We start from the raw sequence: 22,371 nt of genomic DNA, 5'->3' as shown, positions 1-22,371 counted from the left end.
CTCGTTCATAGATTTGAATGAGGAAATATTCAAAGTAATGTACTCAGGAGTCAATTAAAAAAAACATATCAAAGTTACGGTCTCATAAATTGCTCTAAAAGGAAACAATTTGCATATGAAAATATTAAACAATTCTTACGGCATATGAAAATGCTTCTGTACCAGACCTTCCTCAAAATACAATACAAAAGTGGCAAATGGCGAGCTATAGAGCGTGACCACAAACTATGTAGATAGCTACATGCAATAAGCCATAGTTGGTCTTTCACCTCGAATCTGTCAAGCAACCCTTTCAACAGTCCTGGAGTTTTAGCCAATTTCGCTTTGCATCCTGGGGCTTGAAGTTTCACTTTCTTTATTCTAATTATGAACTACACTTCCAAGCATGCCCAGCGCAGTTGTATTAACATACAGCCCTGGTGGAAGGTTTCATAAAGAATGTATGGCCACTTGACAAGCAAGGAGGTGGCATATGAAGTGGAGGAGCGCGGGTCCTATCCGCTTGATAAGGTAACCATCCATAATGCTTTCTTTGCTTGGACATTGGTGTTTCCACAAAGCAAAGATAAAGACTGTAGTCATGCAATGTTTTTCTTTGCACTGCCTGGGTGAGTCAGATATAACTAAGGTATAACTTAGGTATATTTTGGAGGTGAAAACGTTTGAAGAAGGGATGTAGAGCTATAAAGGACTGCCCCTAACGTTTGGGTACCAAAGCCCCCACTAACACATGGAAGCTTTGTTACAATGGCTGCAATGAGAAAGGTTAATGGATGATCACTGTGACTAGAGTCAGAGAAAAGAGATCAGGGGACCAGACGGAGTAGGTGCTGCCATAAATGAGAGGTTCGAGGGAATTTATTGTATGTGAAAATAGCTAGGTCCTTTTACTGTCTGAACTGTAAAGCTCACTTGTGAATCCAAATGTGACAAAGCGAGCCTCCTGCGAACCTATGACAACTATTGAGTTCTGCTAGAAGATGTATGCTTCTCTGGCGGCTATCAAATTGGTTTGATTCCAAAAAATGACCAGAGGTCTATTTTTATTAAACATAACTAATGGGACGTTCCTTTCTGTGTATTCTTTGCCCAGGAGTTGTTATATCACATTCATCGCATCCTATAAATCAGGTCCATGTACAGCACAGAACTTTGCAGATCCTACTGCAGTCACTCCCAGTTAAGGTATCTGGAAGCATCAGTTGCCTGGCTTACCTGCGACTCACTCATTCCATCGGTGCTACCTCTGCATACTACACTGTAAGAGACCAATCAATGTCTGCATTATCAAAAATAGGTACACAATTAGATCTCAATGTTATAATTTTCTTGCTATGTGCATCCCTTCCTCGCGAGATATTCGGCCTGATGGACCCTCTGCAAACTAGAAACCTGTATGTCCCATTCTTCACTATTTAAAGTATAGTCAAACTTAACTCGTAATTTAAATTTTTCTCCGATTAGCTGTAAAAATCCTTTTTTTTAATCTATAAGTTTACTAAATCTGACATAATGCGTGTTAGTGGTCTAACTGTGTACTGGAAAGGAAATTTCCTTGAAGGTAGAAAAAGTGTTACTGTAGCATGGGTAACATACCTCTAGTGTGGTATATCATCATTTTAATATTAATCACAGTTCATTGTCTGTGTCTTTTCAGGCATGGTGGTATGGAGTCTGTTACAATCATTGATTGGATAGAGCCTATGTTCATCCTATTACTCTTGTTATTGAAAGAGATCTTCTCTGGTTACATATAATACATTTCTTAAATTCTTCAGCCATAAAGACTTTTTCCATAACCCTTATATTGAAGAAGTACCCAAACCCCCATGAATTGCATACTTTTTGTTGTTTAACAATTATATTTTATTGGTTCTTTCTTATTTTTACGCATTTAGGAATTTCAATGTGTAACTATTTTGCTTTGATTGATGGAATATGATTCTCCTCCCCCTTCTTTCCACCTTCCCCCCCTTTTTTAGTTCTTTCTCTTCTATACCTTAACATTAATATTGTATGCTTATTTGCTATTTTCTATTTTATTGTATTATGTTCTACATATATACCAAACAAAAGTCTCTTTTAAACTTAAAAATATTAATCACATTTAACATTTCTTTAACCCCTTAAAAGCAGGCATTATTCCCCTCCTGTGCGGGGGGAGGGGGCCGCGTGTGGCGCCGCAGTGCTCATGACGAGCCCAGCTCGTCATGAGGCACAATGGAGCTGTGCTTATGCCGTGCTGGGCTCGCATAACTCCGCCCACTCCCATAGAACGTTCGCACAGGTGTGGAATTCACCTCACGGGGAGTGACGCGGCCGTTATGACGAGCCCAGCACGTCATGAGCACAGCTCCAGTGGGCCTCATGACGAGCTGGGCTCGTCATCACCAGGCAAGGGGTTATGACTCCTTCAGATCCTGTCAAGGGCAGAGGCAATGGGAACATTAAATAGTTCGACTTTTATGAAAATGGCCTTGTTCCCCTGCAGGTTTAAAACAAGTGAAAACATGAAGAATGAGTAGGCCCCCTATTCAAAGATGCCATCTTCCACTCCCACAGTCTACCCTGAATGACAGCATACAAACCTGCTTTATCTCTAGCCGTCTGCATTATGCTTTTTAAGGCGACATTATGACAACTGTCTAGGAAAAGAAGAATAAGACTTTTTTGTTTGTTTTAAGAAAAAAAGCTTTTGCATTTTGAGAAATCCTCAATTGTTGCGATTCTTATCATCCATCCACGATTTGCATGCACAAAAATACAATCACCCTGGTTCTAGGCCACAATTGGCATTGCTATTAAGTTATGTTCTGGCCCCACAATAAATAAATCTAGTACAATTTGATTTCTATAGAAAGATTTTTCAACAGGTGCTCCACTTACTAATAATTATAAAACAGACAATAAGCACACAAATCTTTGTAAACAAATCAAGCATTAATCACATGAAAAAGACAAAAGATAAAATGCACAGTTCTGCAGTGAACCATAATCGCCGATGACTACAATGGAAAAAGATCAAGACATTCCTCTTCACACAGCAGAGAGGATCTGGGACTGGGCGGCGGCATTCCCCTCCTGAGGACGCCCATGGGGGTAGAAGAGGCGCTTCGAAACAACTAACAGGCAGGAACTGAAGGACCGGATGACTCCAGTGGCATGCTGATCACAGAACCATTTATTGTTGCAGCACTTTTCACCCTAAGTGGGATGGGTAAGCCCAGACTTTGGTCCCTTGCTCGCTGTGCCACTGTATTCAAGCTAGCCTGGCTGATCAGGGGTAATGTACCCAAAAGCGATTCCCAGGATGCTTGTAACCGGCCCAAGGAGGACGGGATGGACTGTTGCCATGAGGAGCAGGGTCAAGACTGATTTTCATATTGCTGGGTCCAAACTGGGGTGGCGAGCAAAAGAACATTGGATCTAACCCAGATCTCTTAACTGGGGGAGAATGTTTGATTTATTCAGCATTCCGTCCATCATTTGGCGACGCAGCACTTTTTGCCCACAGGGAAGACCTTTTCCATACCGTATGGAATTGTGAAAAGCTCATTCCATTTTGTAAGGCAGTGCTTGGCTGTCTGGGGGAGGTGCTGGGTTGGAGACTTCCCATGAATCCTAGATTTATCCTACTCCATGCAACAACAGAGATAGATAGCAACAGATACAAAGGGCCCTGTTACAGTTAGGTCTGGTTATTGCTAAATGAGACATTGCCAAAATATGGTAAGATATTTGAAGAGTGGAGAAAGGGGCTGGATTGTTGCATGTGTATGGAGAGATCCATGTATGCCACTAGGGGATGCCCATATAAACATAATAGAATATGATGGGACTAGAGTCAGCTTAGGGGGATACGGCTCGAGTCCTCTCACAGTTAGCCATGGACCCTGGACAGAGAGGTATTCACTTATGAAACTCAAATGGTTTAAGTTGTGATTGCTGTTGGGGGAAGCAGCACAGCAGTTTGGGCCTGCTCATGTGCTTCTTGTAAGGCGTAATTTATTTGATTATGACACTTTGAATGTAAAACCTTTTTATGTCCTTGAAAATGCTAATAAAATAATATAATTAAAAAATGCCACAGCGAGTGAATAGTAAAGAACTAGGAAAATCTGTAGGCTGGATTGAGGAACCATGTCAGGGAGTAATACTGCTGAGCCCACACTATCTCAGGATTGTATTGATGTTTTGTGGTGACCAAAAATGAGACATATGAATCACAAATTTCCTCTCACATAATCATAGATAACAGAACTCACTAAATAATAATGATATAGGCCAAGCGATGTACTCCATCTGCTATGGTAGAAGCAAATACTTAAAACAGAATCATATGACTTGAATTGGCACTAACCTGACATGGTCTGTCAATAAGGTATAACATGCAGGGCCATTTTGCTATAATCGCTGATAACTAATATACCAACCAAAAACAAAACTAGCAACAACAAAAACATGTGTGAAATGCAGACACATACGACTTACAAACAACAATTTTTAAAATATTAAATAGAATATAATGAAAAACAATAAATGCTCTAAATGGAAAATTAGTTCACACGATTAAAACAGCCCTTTTCTGGCATACTGCTAGCTGAACTAACCTCATCTGTCATGAGAACCATTGACATGTCAGTAGAACTTGATATAGCATACTCAATAATAACAGTTGATGTAGATAAAGTCCTTGTTGCGGTTGACAGAAATTTATCTGGATCACTCCGCAAACAAAGGGCTTTGGAGTGAGATTTATAGAAGAAATATCAATAATATGCAGATATACAAAATGTGTTGATATATAATCCATAGAAATTCTGGCAGAATAAAAACCAAAATGCACAAAAAGACCATTGACACACAAAGAATGACCAAAAGACCAAAAGAGATAGCGCTCTTTGTCCATGATGCAACTGGATAACATCATAGTCGACTGGAAAAGACTACTTAAGTATAAAATAAATGCGGAAAAATAAACATGGGTTGAATATCTAATGCAACAACTCTATCAGAAAGAAAATAATTCAAAATCTTGAAGTATGTCAGACGCAAAGTATAGCGAATATCCTACAAGCAAACTATGGAAGTTTGGGGGGGGAAATGGAAAACCTCCAAACTACACCAGACACCAAAAATAATTTCCTCTCTTTAAATGTAAAATGTACTGCTCTAACTGGGAATACAAAACATCACTTTTTAGGTTTTGCCTGCACAGAGTGCTTGTGAAATGTATTGTATTGAATATATCTTAAAAGGGGCTTACACCCCGTCTTCACTTGTGATTTGTCTGTGTACTTGTCACTTTACTTTTCCTTCCTTTCTATTGGTCGAAGCATTCTTTCTTGTGTTTCTCTCTTATCAGTTATCTTGTGGCCCAAGTACTGATTCTCATCCGCTCTGGTGGCTGGAGCTTGTTTTTTTTTTAAGGCTACAGTGTTTGCGGTTTACCTTTAGTTATGTTTTATTTTGTTTCACTTTCCCAACCTTCTGTTCATTCATTTTATCAATTTAACTTGACCTAATGTATCGGAGCACTTTACATGAGCACCAGTTTACATAAGCACATGTCCTGCTGAGACTTGAACTCTGTCCCCAAGTTCAGCGCACTAGCCCATTGAGGTCTATTCTCTCACGCGCCACACAGGTAATTACTATTGCACAATGAGCACTGTGACCATTTCTGATATAAACGCAACATTCGCTTATTCCCTAACCATGCGAACTTCGGTAGAGGGTTGAAGTAGAAATGCAACTAAGATGGCCATCCTAGAAGAGGACATTAGAATAAGCTATTGAAGAAACCGGAATGGAATCTTGGCTTTGCAGCTCTATCAGCAATGCTGACCCATGACGAGTGCCGAGGACCAGATCCCAGACTAACAGATTGCCACTGTGCAACAACACTTTTTGGAATCATATTAGTATATATTAGGGTAATCCCGAGCCCAAAGTAACGTTAGTTGCACTAGACTGCAATTCTGTTATGGAAGTTGTTTGGGTCCCAGGTCTGCTGCATTGGGCAACTTGGTTTTAGGACCAAAACTTTGCTTAAGCAAATTCGTTATGTTTGTCCTCACCGGGGGGGGGGGGTGGGGGGGGGGCGGGGGGGTTTTCGGCTTAATTCATTTATTTTTAACCTTAGTTTTGCCAAGGTTGATAATAACTTCTTACTACCTAGGGCGCATGAAACAACTCCTGTGGATCAATTTTAATCAATTCTGCGTTTCTTAGTCATGGGACACTTCATTTGTTCCTGATGTATGAATTACCCTGAAATTAGCTAGTTTTAAAGAAAAGCCTAGGACTCGGGCTTTGGCTGCACCGTGACATGAAGCCATCTGATAACATCACGTTGTATGAATTAGGAATATCTGCTTACAGTGACAAGTAATAAATGACTAAGAGACAGGGCGTTTTCCTGTACGTGTGTGTTTGACAAATGTTTTTGCTTTCCAATTGTCTCAAAGTTTGCAACATGGACCTACTTCATGGAGACTTCATTAGAGCAGATTAAACCATTGCCATCCACTCTTCCATGCCATAGTCTTTATGATTAAAGTTTAACCCTTGCTTACAAGTGTCAGGAGAGAATTTGGTACAACGGACAGAGCAGTCTACTCTGGATCTGGGGATCCAGGTTCGAGTCTTGGCGAATCAACATCCTGTCATTCTGGCAAAATCATTATTCTCCCAGTGCCCATGGACTGTGCCTGGACACCCTCACATTTTAAAAAGCTTTGCTATATAAATCAGAATTAATTTTTTCTAACAATGGATACTAACAGAAAACTCTACACTACACCTATTGAATACTACTACTAAGAGAGACTTTCTAGTGCACCCCTTATTTTTTCATTTGTTCCTCAATATCGTCTGGCATATAGGGCACGAGTCAAGAAAGTTTGAAGCTTTGCTCGAACTGATTGTTTGGCCCTAGGCTCTTGATCATAAGAACTGGCTTGTTTAAAAGAGCCAGGCCGACATCCCAGCCATTACCTTTTTCCATCCGTAATCCTTTTTTTTAATATATTTTTTATTTCTTTATTGGCATTTCAAAAAACATCAACCAGTACAAACAACTGCCAGTTGCCCATAGCAATGTCACGTTCTATACATGAGTGAAATAGAGCATTGTGAAATGGTTTAAAGTAATGAAAACATCAACTTGTAAGGCGAGAGATACGGAGTCCAATCTAAGCACCCACTGCGTAAGGGAACAACAATCTAAAAAGGCCATAATCAACTAGTCTGATATCAGAATATTAGCGTGGGGTAAAGTCAGCTCCTACTCTGGATTGCCACCCCAGTTCAGGCTTGTTTATCCGTTCCTACATAGCTCTGGCCAATTCTGGAGATCCCTCCCTTCTTTCAAGACGTGTTCATGCCCAGTCCAGGAACGGGCCCCATATATCTTTTGACCTGGGGGCTGGCGGCTTAATTTCCAGAAATTTGTAAGCTGTGTGACTAAAGGCTACATCCTGGATCCAAGCACCCACAGACGGAACTCCCCCAGTGTATGGGTACCTGTCGCTTAGCAAAACGTAGTAGCATAGCGTGTAGTTTACAAGTCTCAGCCCACGTATCTCTAACATATCCTAATAGGCCAATAAGTGGGTCAGCCGTACCCATTATGTCTCGGACTGTAGTGAAAATCTTTGGCCAGAATGAGGCGGGGGAGGGGGTAGCTCCATGCCATGTGCATGAACGTGGCCGGGGCATACCCACATCTCCAACAGCGATCATCTGCCCTAATCCCAATGCGATGTATCTGGGCGGGAGTCCTGTAAAAATCGATTAATGTATTTAAAATGGATCAGGCGCAATTTCTAGATGGGAGACAAAACCGTGAGTTGGCTGCAACAAAAGGCCCACTGATCCTCCGTTATCTGTGTGTGCAAATGTTCCAGGACTGAAAGGCTTTAGGTGTCAAAAGAGGGGCAGTGGTCTGCATATTACTGTAAAGGCGTGTTATGAGTCGCCGAAGGGAGGCGGTCTTAAGCAAAACCAAAGGGGATGATGGGCGGAGTGTTGAACATTGCAAGCACTCACCCCCAGTCAACTGATCTGGGCTTAATCCATCATCATTCTTTAGCTAACTCCGCCACCACAGTTCAGACATGGCCATATGCAAATCAGTCTGACCCTGTGCCTCATGGAAACAGTCCAGTCCGAACTGCCAAGCCATGTCTTCCCTGGACCGGAAACAAGCATCAAGGGACGAGATTTTGGCTAATCAGCCGTCATCAGCCAGGCTAACTTGAATCCAGTGGCAAAGTGAGCAAGGGACCCACGTCTAGGCATACCCTGCCAACGTAGGGCGAACAAAGCAAAACCAAAGGGGATGATGGACGGAGTGTTGAACATTGCAAGCACTCGCCGCCAGTCAACTGATCTGGGTTTATTCCATCATCATACTTTAGCTCACTCCGCCACCCCAGTTCAGACATGGCCATATGCAAATCAGTCTGACCTTGTGCCTCATTGGAACAGTCCAGCCCGAACTGCCAAGCCATGTCTTCCCTGGACCGGAAACAAGCATCCTGGGACCAGTTTCTGGCTAATCACCTGTCATCACCCAGGCTAGCTTGAATCCAGTGGCAAAGTGAGTAAGGAACTGGATATTCCCAAAAAAACAACCAGAACCAGTGGTTCTGTCCGCGCTGGCTGAAGCTCCAACCCTTCTACAAAATGGCGGGTGGGCCACTAACGGCGTACTTTCCCGAATGATCGCGGAGATGAAAACTTCTGCTGATGAAGGTGAGCCGCGCAGCTGCCCCGATGAGGCTCCCCTGTCACAGTGAAGCAGTATCCCTGACCTCACTGCCCCCAAACAGTGGCCTGAAGAGAGAGGAGACCAGGGATGCGTGCAGGGGCTGATGGCTGGGTGCACCCTTGAATGGGGTCCCTCGTAGCTGGGATGGCAGCCTAAGATTAGGACCCATTTTCAGCTGATGCGTTAAGAGGCTTGGGATTAGCGAGTGAGGAGAAAAAGACGCCCTCAGGAACAGCTGCACATCAGAGCTGGTGGAGTAAGAGGACGGGCCTGGGACTAGGTTGTATTGCACTTGCCATTCATAGTGATCGGTCCCAAGATGCTGCCTGTACCTGCCGGACTCCAAAATGGTCCGATCTACATCTGCACTCATATCGCAGCAATACTTGTTTCACGTGTACTACAAATAACTAATCACTAGTACTTTCTTCATTGGTGGGCCTTCAATCTATTGCAACTGCGAAACTACTCGCTTTAGTCCCCCTTTATTCAAGGCAGACAAGTGCTCTGCGGACAAGATGGTGCCCAACACATGTTGAGGTCATAGTTTACCCTCGAGAGGACTTCCAACTGCTTCGGATGCATTCCCCCGCGTACTTGCCTGTTAGAGATGGTGGCTGATCCGAGGCTAGAATCGGATCTGCTTCCCAGCTCCTTGTTTCTACTACACTCCCCCTCCCTATATCTGCTACTGGGGACTTGTTCATCTATGTCTACTATCCAACTGTAACTAATGTAACTATGCATAAACTGTCACTCTTGTTATGTCTGATCATTAAGACCTGAACCACGTGGCTGATGCCCGGTGGAGCTGCTTAACAGCTATAGAGGAGATCGACCTTGGTTCAACCCCTCGGCCGTCACCTACCCAGCCACACATTGGGTGCAGTTCTTCCTTGTCTTCTCGTGGTGTCCCCTTCCTGCCCCTCCCTCGGATGAATTACAGTAACACTGTTTTTTTCCTTGAGTCTTATTATGCTCTTGGAAGGGGGGTAATTTGTAACTCGTAACTCAATTATCCTCATGTAAAGCGCTCTTATACCTCTGGGTCTAGCCAGAGCTATATAAAACTCTTCAAATAAATAAATAAATAAATACATTTTTTCTGCATACAGCGAAATCAAAACGCCAGAGCAGCATGGTGTTGTCGAATACGCACCGCCAATAGTTCCATCGCAATCGCGAATAGCAAAGGAGATAGGAGGCACCCCTGCTTTGTACCACTGGATCTACAAAATGGGTCTTACAGCATACTATTCCCCTAGATCCTGGCAGATGGCTTTGTGTAGAGTAAACATATAAATCCCATAAAGAGGGTGCAAACCCCATTCTCTCCATAACGGCGAATAGGTATGACCACTCCAGCGTATCAAATGCTTTCGTGGTGTCGAGAAATGACGCAATCTCTTGCAGATTAGTGTGTAGGTAGTGTACTACTGTGAAGAAGGTTCGACGGTTGTGTCACGTGGATCTCCCCAGGATGAATCCTGATTGGTCAGGGCGGCCTATCAGTGGGAGCAGAGGCTGGAATTGGTTTGCAACCAGCTTTGCCAGTATTTTAACATCTATGTTTATGAGCAAAATAGGTCTCTATGAATCAATTTCGTCATTAGGTTTCCCTGACTTTAGTAAAGTGATAATAATGGCTTCAAGCATCGAAGGCAGTAGAATACCTGTGGATTGGGCCTCTTCATTTACATTGATTAGGTGCGGGCCAGTTCTTCTGCATACGTTTTGTAAAAGGCTGTGGTTAAGCCATCAGAGCCAGAAGCCTTATCCAGGGGAAGACCTCGAATCACTTGGGCGACATCCTCGATAGAGAAGGGGACGTCCAAATACTCTATGTGCCCCAGTCCTAACCAAAGAAGTTCTAGGGAGTCTAGGAAGGGCTGAAGACCCTCTGACACTGAGCCATGCATGCCGTGTATAGATTGGCGTAGAATTGAGTAAATTGATCTAGAATTTCTTGTGGGCCTCTGGTCACAGACGAGCTATCCCCCGGGATCTCTGTGACATACGCAGTGGAACGAGGAGCCCGGAGCATACCTGCAAAGGTTTCCCCTCCCCGTACCTTGTGACTTGCATGTGTTTACCGATAAACTTCACTTCCAGCTGTGCCTCTTCCTCAAATTCCGATACAAAAGGAGATGATGGACGGAGCGTTTGAGCAAATCAAACACTCACCCCCAGTCAACTGATCTGGGTTTAATCCATCACCATTCTATCTTGAATCCAGTGGCCAAGTGAGCAAGGGACTCACGTCTGAGCATACCCTGCCAACTTAGGGCGAACAAAGCGATACAAAAGGGGATGATGGACGGAGCATTTGAGCAAATCAAACACTCACCCCCAGTCAACTGATCTGGGTTTAATCCATCACCATTCTTTAGCTCACTCAGCCACCCCAGTTCAGACATGGCCATATGCAAATCAGTCTGACCCTGTGCCTCATGGGAACAGTCCAGCCCGAACTGCCAAGCCTTGTCTTCCTTAGACCGGAAACAAGCATCCTGGGACCGGTTTCGGATTCATAATCCTCATCAGCCAGGCTATCTTGAATCCAGTGGCCAAGTGAGCAAGGGACTCACGTCTGAGCATACCCTGCCAACTTATAGCGAACAAAGCGATACAAAAGCGGATGATGGACGGAGCGTTTGAGCAAATCAAACACTCACCCCAGTCAACTGATCTGGGTTTAATCCATCACCATTCTTTAGCTCACTCAGCCACCCCAGTTCAGACATGGCCATATGCAAATCAGTTTGACCCTGTGCCTCATGGAAACAGTCCAGCCCGAACTGCCAAGCCTTGTCTTCCTTGGACCGGAAACAAGCATCCTGGGACCGGTTTTTGATCCATAATCCTCATCAGCCAGGCTATCTTGAATCCAGTGGCCAAGTGAGCAAGGGACTCACGTCTGAGCATACCCTGCCAACTTAGGGCGAACAAAGCGATACAAAAGGGGAAGATGGACGGACTGGGGGTGACTGTTTGATTTGCACAAATGCTCTGTCCATCATCCCCTTTGGTATCTTCCTCAAATTCCAGCAGTTTTTCTTTCAATTGAGCGATGAGAGTGGGGTCATTAGTAGTGTAAAATTGTGTTTTGAGTTCCCTGATGAGTTTCTTGAGAGAGGCGAGTGTAACCCTGATTGCCTTCAGTACCCCGGCCTGACGTGCTTTATATTTGCCCCTGATGACCACGTATAAGGCCTCCCATATAGTGTGTTGAGACTGAGCCATTATTCAGAATAAAGTAGTCTTGTATGTCCTCTCTTATTTCCTCTTCCAAAGCCTTGTCCAGTAGGGCATTGGGAGGTAACCACCAGCTGAACATTTTGTTACAAGAATTCGGAAGTGTAAGGCGCAGGAGACAAGTGACATGGTCCGACAGGGATCTGGGAAGCTCAGATATCTCGTTTCTCCATGTCTCCACCAGTAATCTAGCCTGGACCAGGCCCTGCGGTGCTCGGAAGTACATGTGCCTTCCTTAGTGTGTTGGTGGCGCCATATATCAATTAAGTTACCGTCCGAAACAACAGCGTTGAGTGTGGCGCTAGCGTTAGGATGAAGGGAGCGGGACAGCCCCTTCCTGTCCATTTCGTCGTCCAGCGCTGCATTAAAGTGCCCACCCCAGATGATAGTGTCACAGCCCGTTGCTTTTATTTTGGCCCAGATGTTTTGGAAAAATTCTGGGGTGTCCGTATTAGGCCATAGACTGCCGCAATTGTCACTCTGATTCCCCCAAGGTCCCCAAGCAATATAACATATCTGCCCTCTGGTTCAATATGAGATTTGCACTCCTTCCAATCTAGCCCCAGCCTCACGAGCACTGACACACCTCTGGAGTAGTTTAAATATATGGAAGAGTATACATGACACCAGCACCTGTGTTGTAGTCTAGTGGGGGGGGGGGGGGGTGCTGTTCAAGTGGGTCTCTTGTAATAGGCAGACGTCGATATGATGCCTTAATAAGTAGGAGTGAACTAGTCTGGTCTTCCTGTGATCGCTAAGACCACGAATGTTCCAGGTTAAAAAGTTTAGACTCGACATACCACAACTATGGTTATCAGATGTGATGCCTCATGTTGGGCCGTCAGTAACTCGAGCCTCCCAGTAACAGTATGGTGCGAAATGTTGATGTTTTTATCATGATACCCGCCCCTATTATCATTTGTGAACAAATTGAGTGCGATCTGCAATATCCCCGTGTGGGTTTTCTGGCTATGTGACAAGACACTGGCTAAGAACAAAACATTAGGTTCCCCCCTCATACCCCCCCATCCACTCCCACCCCACAAACAGGTTGTGTGAACCCCTCCCCCTTTAACATCAATAACCAGTGGGGGGTTTGTCCATTGGGGGCGTTGGGGCGTTGCCCCACTAGCCATGGACGACCGTCACGTCACTGACACTGCGCATACCAAAAATTAAAATTATGAGCGCAGCGCCGACAGTCATAATGATTTCTTTTTTTATTTTGAGGTCGGTCGGAGTGAGTCACTAACTGTAGTAACCTCATCGCGATCGCGGAAGGGTGTGGGGGGCGGGCCTGCAGCAGTGAGTGGCAGGCAGGCAGATAGCAGCGTGGCAGGGAGGGCAGCAGCAGTGTGTGCGTGTTTAGGACAAGTCGTTTTTTTGACTTGCCCACGCATGCGCACACACGCAGTAGCCCCTTCCCTCCTCTAGCACGAACACAGGCAGAGACCCGGGGGAGCCGGGTCTCAATATGGGCAGTATTAGCCCTGCTCTTTAACCAATCCTGGCGCAGTGGCGATGTTATGCTGCGCCAGGATTGGCTGAGTTACCGCTGCGCGTGCCCTTGAATTTAAACTAGGCCCACCAAGGGCACGAGGAGCGCTGCACAGAAACCCGCATCTCCAGCGCTGGGTGTCCCAGTCCCACAGCGTCAGCGAGGCCCGGAAGATTGCTGCGCCTGCGCGAGTGTCAGTGAGCAGCTCATGAAAGCTGCCCTGAAAGACCACCAGAACAGACTGAGGACACCACCACCAGGATGAGCGACAGGGCACGGCAAGCCCCGATGTGGCACTTAGAAGTTAACAACAACAAAAAAACAAAGCCAAACTGTACTCCCCGTGGCCCCGCCTAAACTCTGAGTACGTACCGGCAGAGCTGGGTGAGATCCGACCTAGTCTACTGCTTTATAATGAGGGCGGAAGGCTGAGCTGTTAAGGAAAGCTGAGACACTGGATGAGAGAGCGCTGTAAGTGTATGCCCCCCTGGGATCGGCCACCAAGATGTTCTACTCGGACAGACGGGCATGCTGTCGGACTCGGGGAGGAAGGAGGTCGAGATCAGGGAGAAAGTAGCAATAGAGGAGGATAAAGAAGTTTGTGCAGTTCATGCACAATGACAATGACTCAGCCGACCTGCTGCCTTTGGACGGGCTGAAGAAACTGGGGACATCAAAGCCGGACACTGTGAGCATTTACTAATTACATCCCTCCCTCACCCTCACTTTCACTTAGGAACATCTCTCAATATATATAAATGTTGTGACTGGATTGGGGAAAGGACGTGTTCAAAGTGCGTGAGCACGCAATGATTATTTATACAGAGAGAGAAGAGGTAGTAGCATCCTATATGAAATGGAGGGAAATTACTCTTTCATTCGTTTTGTCCCCTCCCCCCCGATTCTCTTTAGTGGGAGATTTACAACAGCAGCCCTTAACCCTAGAGGGAAGTACGACATGATTATTATATGTTTTAATAATTATAGTACTGCTGTGCCTGTGTCGAAGTTTTATAGAGAAAGCTTTTGTTTTTTATAATTTTGTGAAGTGTCACCATCCATCCATGTCGCAGAATAGCACCCAATTACGAATCTTTTACTTGCTTTGTGTGACACGGCATTATCGCATCAGTTTATTGAAATGCAGCCTAATCTCAAGCATACTAATGTATTCTTACTTACACATGAGTTTTATGAAACACCACGCTTGACAGTACAAGGCAGCAAATTCGACATTCCAGTGCTTTGAGTCTCCGTCACATGGCATATTTTTCCACAGAAATTGTACAAAGTCCATAGGGGAAACCGGAAATGCTAATTTGTGACCATTTATAAACATCTCTAAAATGAGTTCCCACATTTTAGAATTAGCCTGGGTGAGTGATGTCTGTGTGAGTGCAAGTTGAGCAGTGTGCCTGTGTGAGTCCAGGGTGAGTGATGGCTGTGTGAGTGCAGGGTGAGCAGTGTGCCTGTGTGAGTCCTGGGTGAGTGATGTCTGTGACAGTGCAGGGGTGAGTGATGGTCTGTGTGAGTGCAGGTTGAGCAGTGTGCCTGTGTGAGTCCAGGGTATGTGATGTCTGTGTGAGTCCAGGGTGAGTGATGTCTGTGTGAGTGCAGGGTGAGCAGTGTGCCTGTGTGAGTCCAGAGTGAGTGATGTGGATGAGTGAATGCTGGCTTAGTGATGTGTCAGGGAAGGGCGAGTAATGGGTCTATGAGTGCAGGGTGACTGTGCCTATATGAATGCAGGGAGAGAGATGTATCTGTGCAAGTGCAAAGAGACTTGTCTGGCTACTCCCAGAGATGTATTAGCCAAGCCATCTCTTTCTCAAATGTGCTTGAGAATGCACCATTTGCCCACTTTTTTCAAAATGTTCTTGTGGGAGAACCCCCCGACCCCCCATAGGTGGTTCGGCCTCACTCGCTGCGTTCGCTCGACACAGTATTGTATTTACGCCTCACCACTTTCAAATGTCACCAGCCGCCACTATCAATAACAAAAGGTCGTTACCGTTTAAACAAATACGATAACTGAGACCTTACGCTGGGGGGCATGGCGTGAGGGGCATACTATCCTGCCAGAGGCAGGGTAGCCAAGAGGGTGATAGAGAGCCAGGTCTGTATAACGCTGGTTAGAGAACGCCAGTCAGAGGTGGTTGTTGTACAATCCGGTGCCCAAACAATGTCATATCAAATCACAGTGACGGACTCAAATCTGTAAAAACCCTAATTAGTCATTATCACTCAGTCTGGCTTCAGAGGTGTTCCAGGAGACGAACCGTGTGTTTGCTTCTTACCCCCCACGTGTTTGGTGAATTTTAGTGCAGACTTGCCGTCCGTGAAGTGATGAGCCGTACCTTTCGTGTGTCACCTTGAGCTTAGCAAGATACAGCAGGGAGTAGGGGTGTTGGCTTGCAGTAAAATGCGTTTCGCAGGCAAAAACTCCTGCGAAACTGCTGAGGTGAAGTCGGGGTAAAATCAGATAGTGTGTCCCTTATCGATGATGGTCCCATGCTCCCTTGCAAGTCTCAGAATAAGATCACTATCTTGATAATTCAAGATTTGAGCAAGAATAGGCCTAGGAGTAGCTCTGACTGGGGCCCTGTGTGGGGTGCGCTCTCTCGATCGTGAACACCATGGACAGATCAGGGCCAAAGAGTTCTCGCAGTAGCTCAGCAATGTACACCTCCATTTTGGATAAGCGATTGTCTCTGGAATCCCTGTGATTGTCCGATTATTTCGGCGAGATCTGGCCTCCAAGTTCTCCTTCTTTGCTCTGATCAGACCTAGTACATTGTCCATGTGCAGTAGCTGTTACTTTGTTTCGACCTGAAACTCATGGAAGTACGAACTGCGGTTTTCAAGCAGGTCTAACCTTGTTTCAGTGCATATCCACCTATTTTTCGACAGTATCTAACTGGGAGGTGGGCACATCCAGTTTTGTGTCAATGGTACGGAGGTTTGACTGCATTTCTAGCATTAGTGTACGTAAATCTTCATCCCGGTCTCTGCCTGCGAGTCAGATATGAGATCCAGGCCTCCCTCTGGGTCGGGCTCCGTTGGCCTACTGGTCCTTCTGTTATCAAATGTCAGTTTTGGCTGTTTGGAGTCCTGTTTGCCCATGATAGCTAGCTTCTGAGGAGCCTGAGGCCGCCCAAACAGTCAGTATGAACAACAGTGGGCAAGCCACTCCCCCTGCCCTCGAGCAACACTGCCCACTCTCCCTGTTCTCTATACATAGAGAAAATGACCCGGGTGGGGCGCAGCCTCACCAATCACAACGCTGCCATTGCAGAGTTGTGATTGGTGGAGGGGAGGGAGGCTGCCTGCAGCCTTTCTGATGACGAGAACTGCAGGAATTCAAAACGCAGGACGGCGGGAGTCAGGAGTCTTGGGACTTAACCAAAAGCAGGACGGTAAGTTTTACTTTTATTTTATATAATTTTTTCTCCCTTAAACCCCTCCCGCCTCCCCCCCAATCCCCTCCGCAGCGCGACAACCCCATTTCCACCCCCCCACCCGCCCGTAATGCCGCCCGCGACTGCTGCTTAGTAAAACTTGTCCAGCACTGCAGGGTATGACTTAGGTGCATCGATAGAACTGAGCTTGGGTTCAGTAATTCAGTGCTGCAGAGCAGGACTGACTTTCATTGGCACAGCTGCGCGTGATAGATTGGCATAGCATTGGCGCCATTATGAGGGTCTCACTGCTAGGTTGCAGGGTATGATTGAGGTTCATCGATGGAGCTGTGGTAGTGTTTAGTAACTTAGTGCTTTAGAGCTGGACTGAATTCCATTGGCAGAGCGGCGTGTGGGCCTCAGTGGTATATTGTCAGATTGTTGGCACCAATATATGAGGGTTCACTGCCATCACTGGTAGCGCTACAGGGTATGGATGAGGTGCATCGATAGAGCCCAGTTTGAACCTCAGGAGAGTGTGGTGACTGGTCGAGGGATGACAGAGGTACACCGACAGAGCGGGAAGCCTGTTGTTGTGCTCCCAGGACATCTGTTAATTCGCCTCATAAGCATTTAAAAGTCCCTGTATGTTAACGAGAAGGCGTCTCTAGAGGTGCATTACCGAGTTACAGTTCACGGACATTCTGAAAGATGGCGCAGAAGCCGAGTGAAGGGGAGAAGACAGCCAAGTTTGCGCAGAGGATAGACCCCATGCGGGACCATCTTGAGCCCGATCAGAGAGCTTCGATGAGGAGAGCGGAACTGGTGCACTGGCAGAAGAATGTGCATAAGGGGGGAAAACGTGGCTACCGGGCTGGGCATTGGTGCCTTAGTGCTTCTGGGCATCTGTATCCTTCACTGAACCTATGTGTGAGAAGCCTGAGACAGCTGTAGCAAGGTGCTTGTGTGTGTGAGGGGCGAGAGGAAGCAATGGCTCACCTGGGTGTTAACTAGCGATCCACTTCATACGGGATACAAGCAGCAAGTCTGGACTTGTGACTCATCAATTTGTACAGTGGTATTTTTCAGTTTCACATTTCAGGTTATAAGTATAAATCATAGCTGCCAAGTTTGCAGAATCGCTATATGTGACATTTCCATGTCCTCAGTGTGCTTGTGTGTGACCTGTCAGTGCCTTATGTGTGACACTCTTGGTGTCACTTTACTACGTCTACATAATGTGATAAACACATTTGAACTCCATGTGCTTTACAGTGTATGTAATGTTGGAGAATCGACTTTCTGCCCAACACTGGATATAACATTTTGATAAAAATAGGTCGGAACTCACCATCCTAAAGCCCATGGTAAAATGATACTACTGGCATGTACACTTTCAGCTCTGGCTTAGTATCTAAAACCTTCTATAAAGCAAAACCACAAATCATAGTTTTCGATGGGATGTTTCTTAAAAACCTACTACTGGCTTCAAGTATCACATTTTAACAATTGTTAAGCCGAAGAGAGCCACTTGTCACAGTTCACTTTATGCCTAGTCATGCTATGATTTAAGTACCCGAGGTCAGAGACCAACTCTTTGCAATATAGTGCAAGAGGTAGGTTGCTTGCAGCCCAACAGGAGCATAAGATTACGGAGCAGAACAGCTGCTTGCTGCTTTGATTCTTGTGGAGGATTGGAGGGGTACTACAACTAAACAAATTATTTTATTGTGGAGAACAGGGAGATTGTAGATTGTTTGTTAGCATATTATGCAGCTGGAGTACAGCGTGGAAAAAGTGGCATATTTTTTAAACCTTTACAAATTGGGTTCACACAGAAAAATTCTTTGAATCCATATTCTGTACACATTAACTGCAGACCCCCAGAAAGTTTACCACACACTATTGGCTATGTGCGATCTGCATTACCTGAGTACTAGGACAGATAATGATCAGAAATCCCATTACTGGTGACAGGCAGGGCTGTCAAGGTTCGGAGATTACAGGGAGCTGGTTTTTCACGCTCCCTACTGCTTATAGCTGCCGGCCGGGAACAGGGCAAACTAGAAGGACTCTTATTCATACTTGAATTGTGCTGTGGCTGATTTGCTCTGCCCTGCAGCCAGAGTCTAGTGTATGTCATGAATGCTCTTCCTGATGACTGAATCGGTGTTTGAGAAGACTCTCGCCGCTCTCGTGATTGGACTTCTCCCGCATGTATGCTTTTGTGGGCTAGTATTTTGCACAGGAGGCAGGTCGCTTTAAAAAGCTGCGAACTACATGCATACATAGCTGCCAAGTTTCCAGTTTGCTTATGTGTGACATTTCCAGTGATTGGGTTTGCTTATCTGTGACATTTTAAGGTCATATGTGTGAGACTTTGAGTGACCCTTTATTGTGAATTGAATAAAGCAGTTATAACCATGAAATAAGATAAATATTGGGAAACTCTTGCTTTGCATATTAAAATGGTTTAGAAATTGCACTAAAACGTACCAGAAAGCTGAGGGATCTTCTGAGGAAAACAAGAACAGACTGAAGATTCTTTATTGAAAAGCGGTTTCGGGAAGAAACTCGTTTTAGTGCTGACAGGCCATTTAGTAAAAGCGCAGGCACTCTGCTTGTAAAATACGAAAAGATTGTCCACTATAACGCATACAAATTGGCAATTTCTTAAATGATAAATATCTCAATCGTATTGCTTTATTAACCTTCTTGCTTCCTCAAGTTTGCTTGAAAATGCACCATTTGTCCACTCTTTTTTTGTCAAAATTTTCCTGGGGGAGAACCCCCCGAGCCCCTCTTAAGTTGTTTGTGCTTGCTCACTATGCTCGCTTGCCATAGTGCAGTATGGCAAAAAATGTACTCCTCACTGCTTTCAAATGTCACCAGCCGCCACTGGGTACAAGGTAACTAGGGAGAGAATGCATTGCACCCAAATCATGATATAACACACAGGCGAGGCTATCGGTAAAAATAAATGGGACCTTGGTAATAAACTATTAGATCTTCTACTGGGTATGTTGTGATAACTCTTAAAATATAGCTTAACCTCAGAAAGACAGCGACTCATACAATTCTTTGAGTTCTAAACACGTTCAGAAAATACTAACAATTTCACTTAATACGTATTAAGAACAAGTCGCAAAATGTACACACTACTAAGAACGTTAAACTGACATCACTAAAACACCTTGATAGCAGCAATCCTATGACAGGAAAGTGAGCAAGAATGCGGTGTGATAGTTTGGGGAAAGTAACTACGATTACGGGGTGGTCACCCACGCTTCTAAAAACATACCACAGCCAAAGGATCAGAACGTATCATTTCAGACTAATTGTAACATCAAAACATCACATTTGTAGTATTTCAATATGCATGCATGCAGCCAACGTTTTGTTGTCGTACCTTCAGCTCCAATGACTTCCAGCCTTCCAGTGGCCTACAAAAAGATAAACAAATGATTTGCAGAATGCTTATTGGCACGGAACTATCCACCCATCAGGCAATGTGCCCTTTCAAACACTAAATGTTCATCTCACAAAAAGCACCGCAACTTGGAACGCATGTAGTATCCTAGGTAAGAATTAAAACGTCTATTGTTTAGTCGATGTTTGCGTCATAACAGTTCCAGTTCTAGAACAATCCGTATCAGAAATAGAAAACACACGAGACTCCCCCATTGCGTGAAAAAGAAAAAAAAAACAATGTCGCGACTTAAATTATGTATTGAACATTTGAAAAATGCAAGGTGCATCGAGTGGCCAGCAAGGGTGGCATTGTACAGTGAATATCGGTACACTTAAACGTCACAGTAAAATGTACAGCAGTCTAGAAAGTCTTAAAATGGAAAAGTGGGATTCAATAATGTAGACCTCCTCACCTGCACGGCTGTTCCCCGTACTGGGGTACCCCACACTTCCATTCTAGGAGAGAGCAGAAACGAGAGGGAGGCGTTGGTGTCCCGGTGCTCTGTGTAGGTTTCAGCTGCACTTCAAGCGTTACAGTTGCCGTTAAAGCCGGGCTGCAAAAGCAGACTGGCGAGTATATGCAGCGCAGTGCTCCCTCTTGGCCGCTTCTCACACCGGCTCTTCTCACCTCCAATCCCGCGCTGCGTGGTCTGAAGTCACACCGTTTCCATGGACACCGACACGCTCGTGCCTGTGCAGCAACCATAGAGTCTCGGGCAGCAACACGTACACTGCAATGAAAGGTCCGGGGGCAACGAGGCCTGTTAGCCTTTGCGTTGTCTGCAGCGGGTGTATTGTATTGTAAGTGCAATTGCATTTATATAGCGCTTACTACCCCTTAGGAGGCGTCGAAGCGCTTTTTCGGCGAGTAGTACGCTACTCCGGGACCCATATGGGATTAGTGTTGAATTAGTATAGTGAAACATGCAAGTACATTTTAAGTGGTGAATAGGTTTGTCAGTTAATTGGATTTGGAATGATAGTTTAAGGATAGAGGAGGACAAAGGTTTGTATTTAAAAAAATATACATTTTAGTTTTAATGGAATGTTGGAGCTTTTCTAAATTCAATTTAGGCCACCCATTGCCCTTGCTCTACTCCCACAAATCATCAAAACTTAAGAAACCAACGTACTTTTTAGCCCCCCATTTTTAGATTGCTTCACATTTACAGAACATTTAAACATTTTACATTTTCGTTTTGTTTCTTTATTTATATAGAATTTACCAATCTGCTAATATTTAATTTTCTAAGCAGTCGCAAACCCCCTGAGTAGGCTTCGCAGACTCAAGGGGTCCCCTGTCCACATGTTAAGAACTACTGCTGCACTGCATTCAGTGTGTTAAAGGGATGAAACAAGCACTGGCAAAATCATTAGGTCTGGCTTTGATGTAAATGTAAACACAGCCATTTAAAATGCTGTTGGCATGCTTTGTGCACACAGAGGTTTATGATATTAAAGCCTGTTCTACTGCCCTTGACAATCCTGGGAAAAAGTAGCAAATCATGTTGCTTTTAGTGTGCAATCATTATAACCCAATAGGCCCCATTCAAGTGGGAGGCCTCTGATTTATTAAGCCAAAATCTCTTAATTTTGGTTGTCTCCCACCTGAAATTGCCTCTGTTTCAATAGAAGTCACTGGGAGAAATACATTTTCCCTATTATTTCTTTCCTCTTCTAAAATACTAGAATGTATGTAGATTGGAGTAAAATAACCGTGACAAAAACATAGTTGAGTTTATTTTTACAATTTACAATAAATAATCCCTTGTGCATTCTAATGGAAACACTTCCTGGAAGGCGGATTGATGCATGGCCAGCTGATAGCATGAGATGAAAGCGTAATACTCATCTAGATGGAGCCAAGCCAAAGCCTGCTCTATGTATATTTTAAAGGATTGCTAAAATATGTAACCCAGACAGCTGGGCTGTGAAGCCGAACCAAAAAAGAGAAGTTTACCTTACTTACATAGACC

General features: G+C 44.8%; 1 protein-coding gene across 3 annotated transcripts in view; it reads right to left on the bottom strand.

Annotated features, from left to right (window-relative positions):
• Window positions 1–21,037, bottom strand: part of ERICH2 (glutamate rich 2) — a 406,715-nt gene extending 385,678 nt beyond the window's left edge. Inside the window, exons 1-2 of one of the 3 annotated variants that reach the window (XM_086958687.1) lie at window positions 20,809–21,037; window positions 20,334–20,367 (exon numbers count right to left, since the gene is read on the bottom strand). In XM_086958687.1, coding sequence (XP_086814813.1) covers window positions 20,334–20,367; window positions 20,809–20,850 — 76 coding nt within the window. In that variant the 5' untranslated portion in view covers window positions 20,851–21,037. The remainder of the gene's footprint in view (window positions 1–20,333; window positions 20,368–20,808) is intronic. The other 2 variants (XM_086958688.1, XM_086958689.1) reach the window with 2 other exon arrangements.
• Between the last annotated feature and the right edge of the window lie 1,334 nt (window positions 21,038–22,371).

This window comes from Lissotriton vulgaris, chromosome 2_1 (genome assembly GCF_964263255.1).
Source record: "Lissotriton vulgaris chromosome 2_1, aLisVul1.2, whole genome shotgun sequence".
NCBI classification, from domain to species: domain Eukaryota; kingdom Metazoa; phylum Chordata; class Amphibia; order Caudata; family Salamandridae; genus Lissotriton; species Lissotriton vulgaris.
Note: the sequence above shows the minus strand (reverse complement) of the source record. Positions and strands in the feature narration are given on the sequence as shown.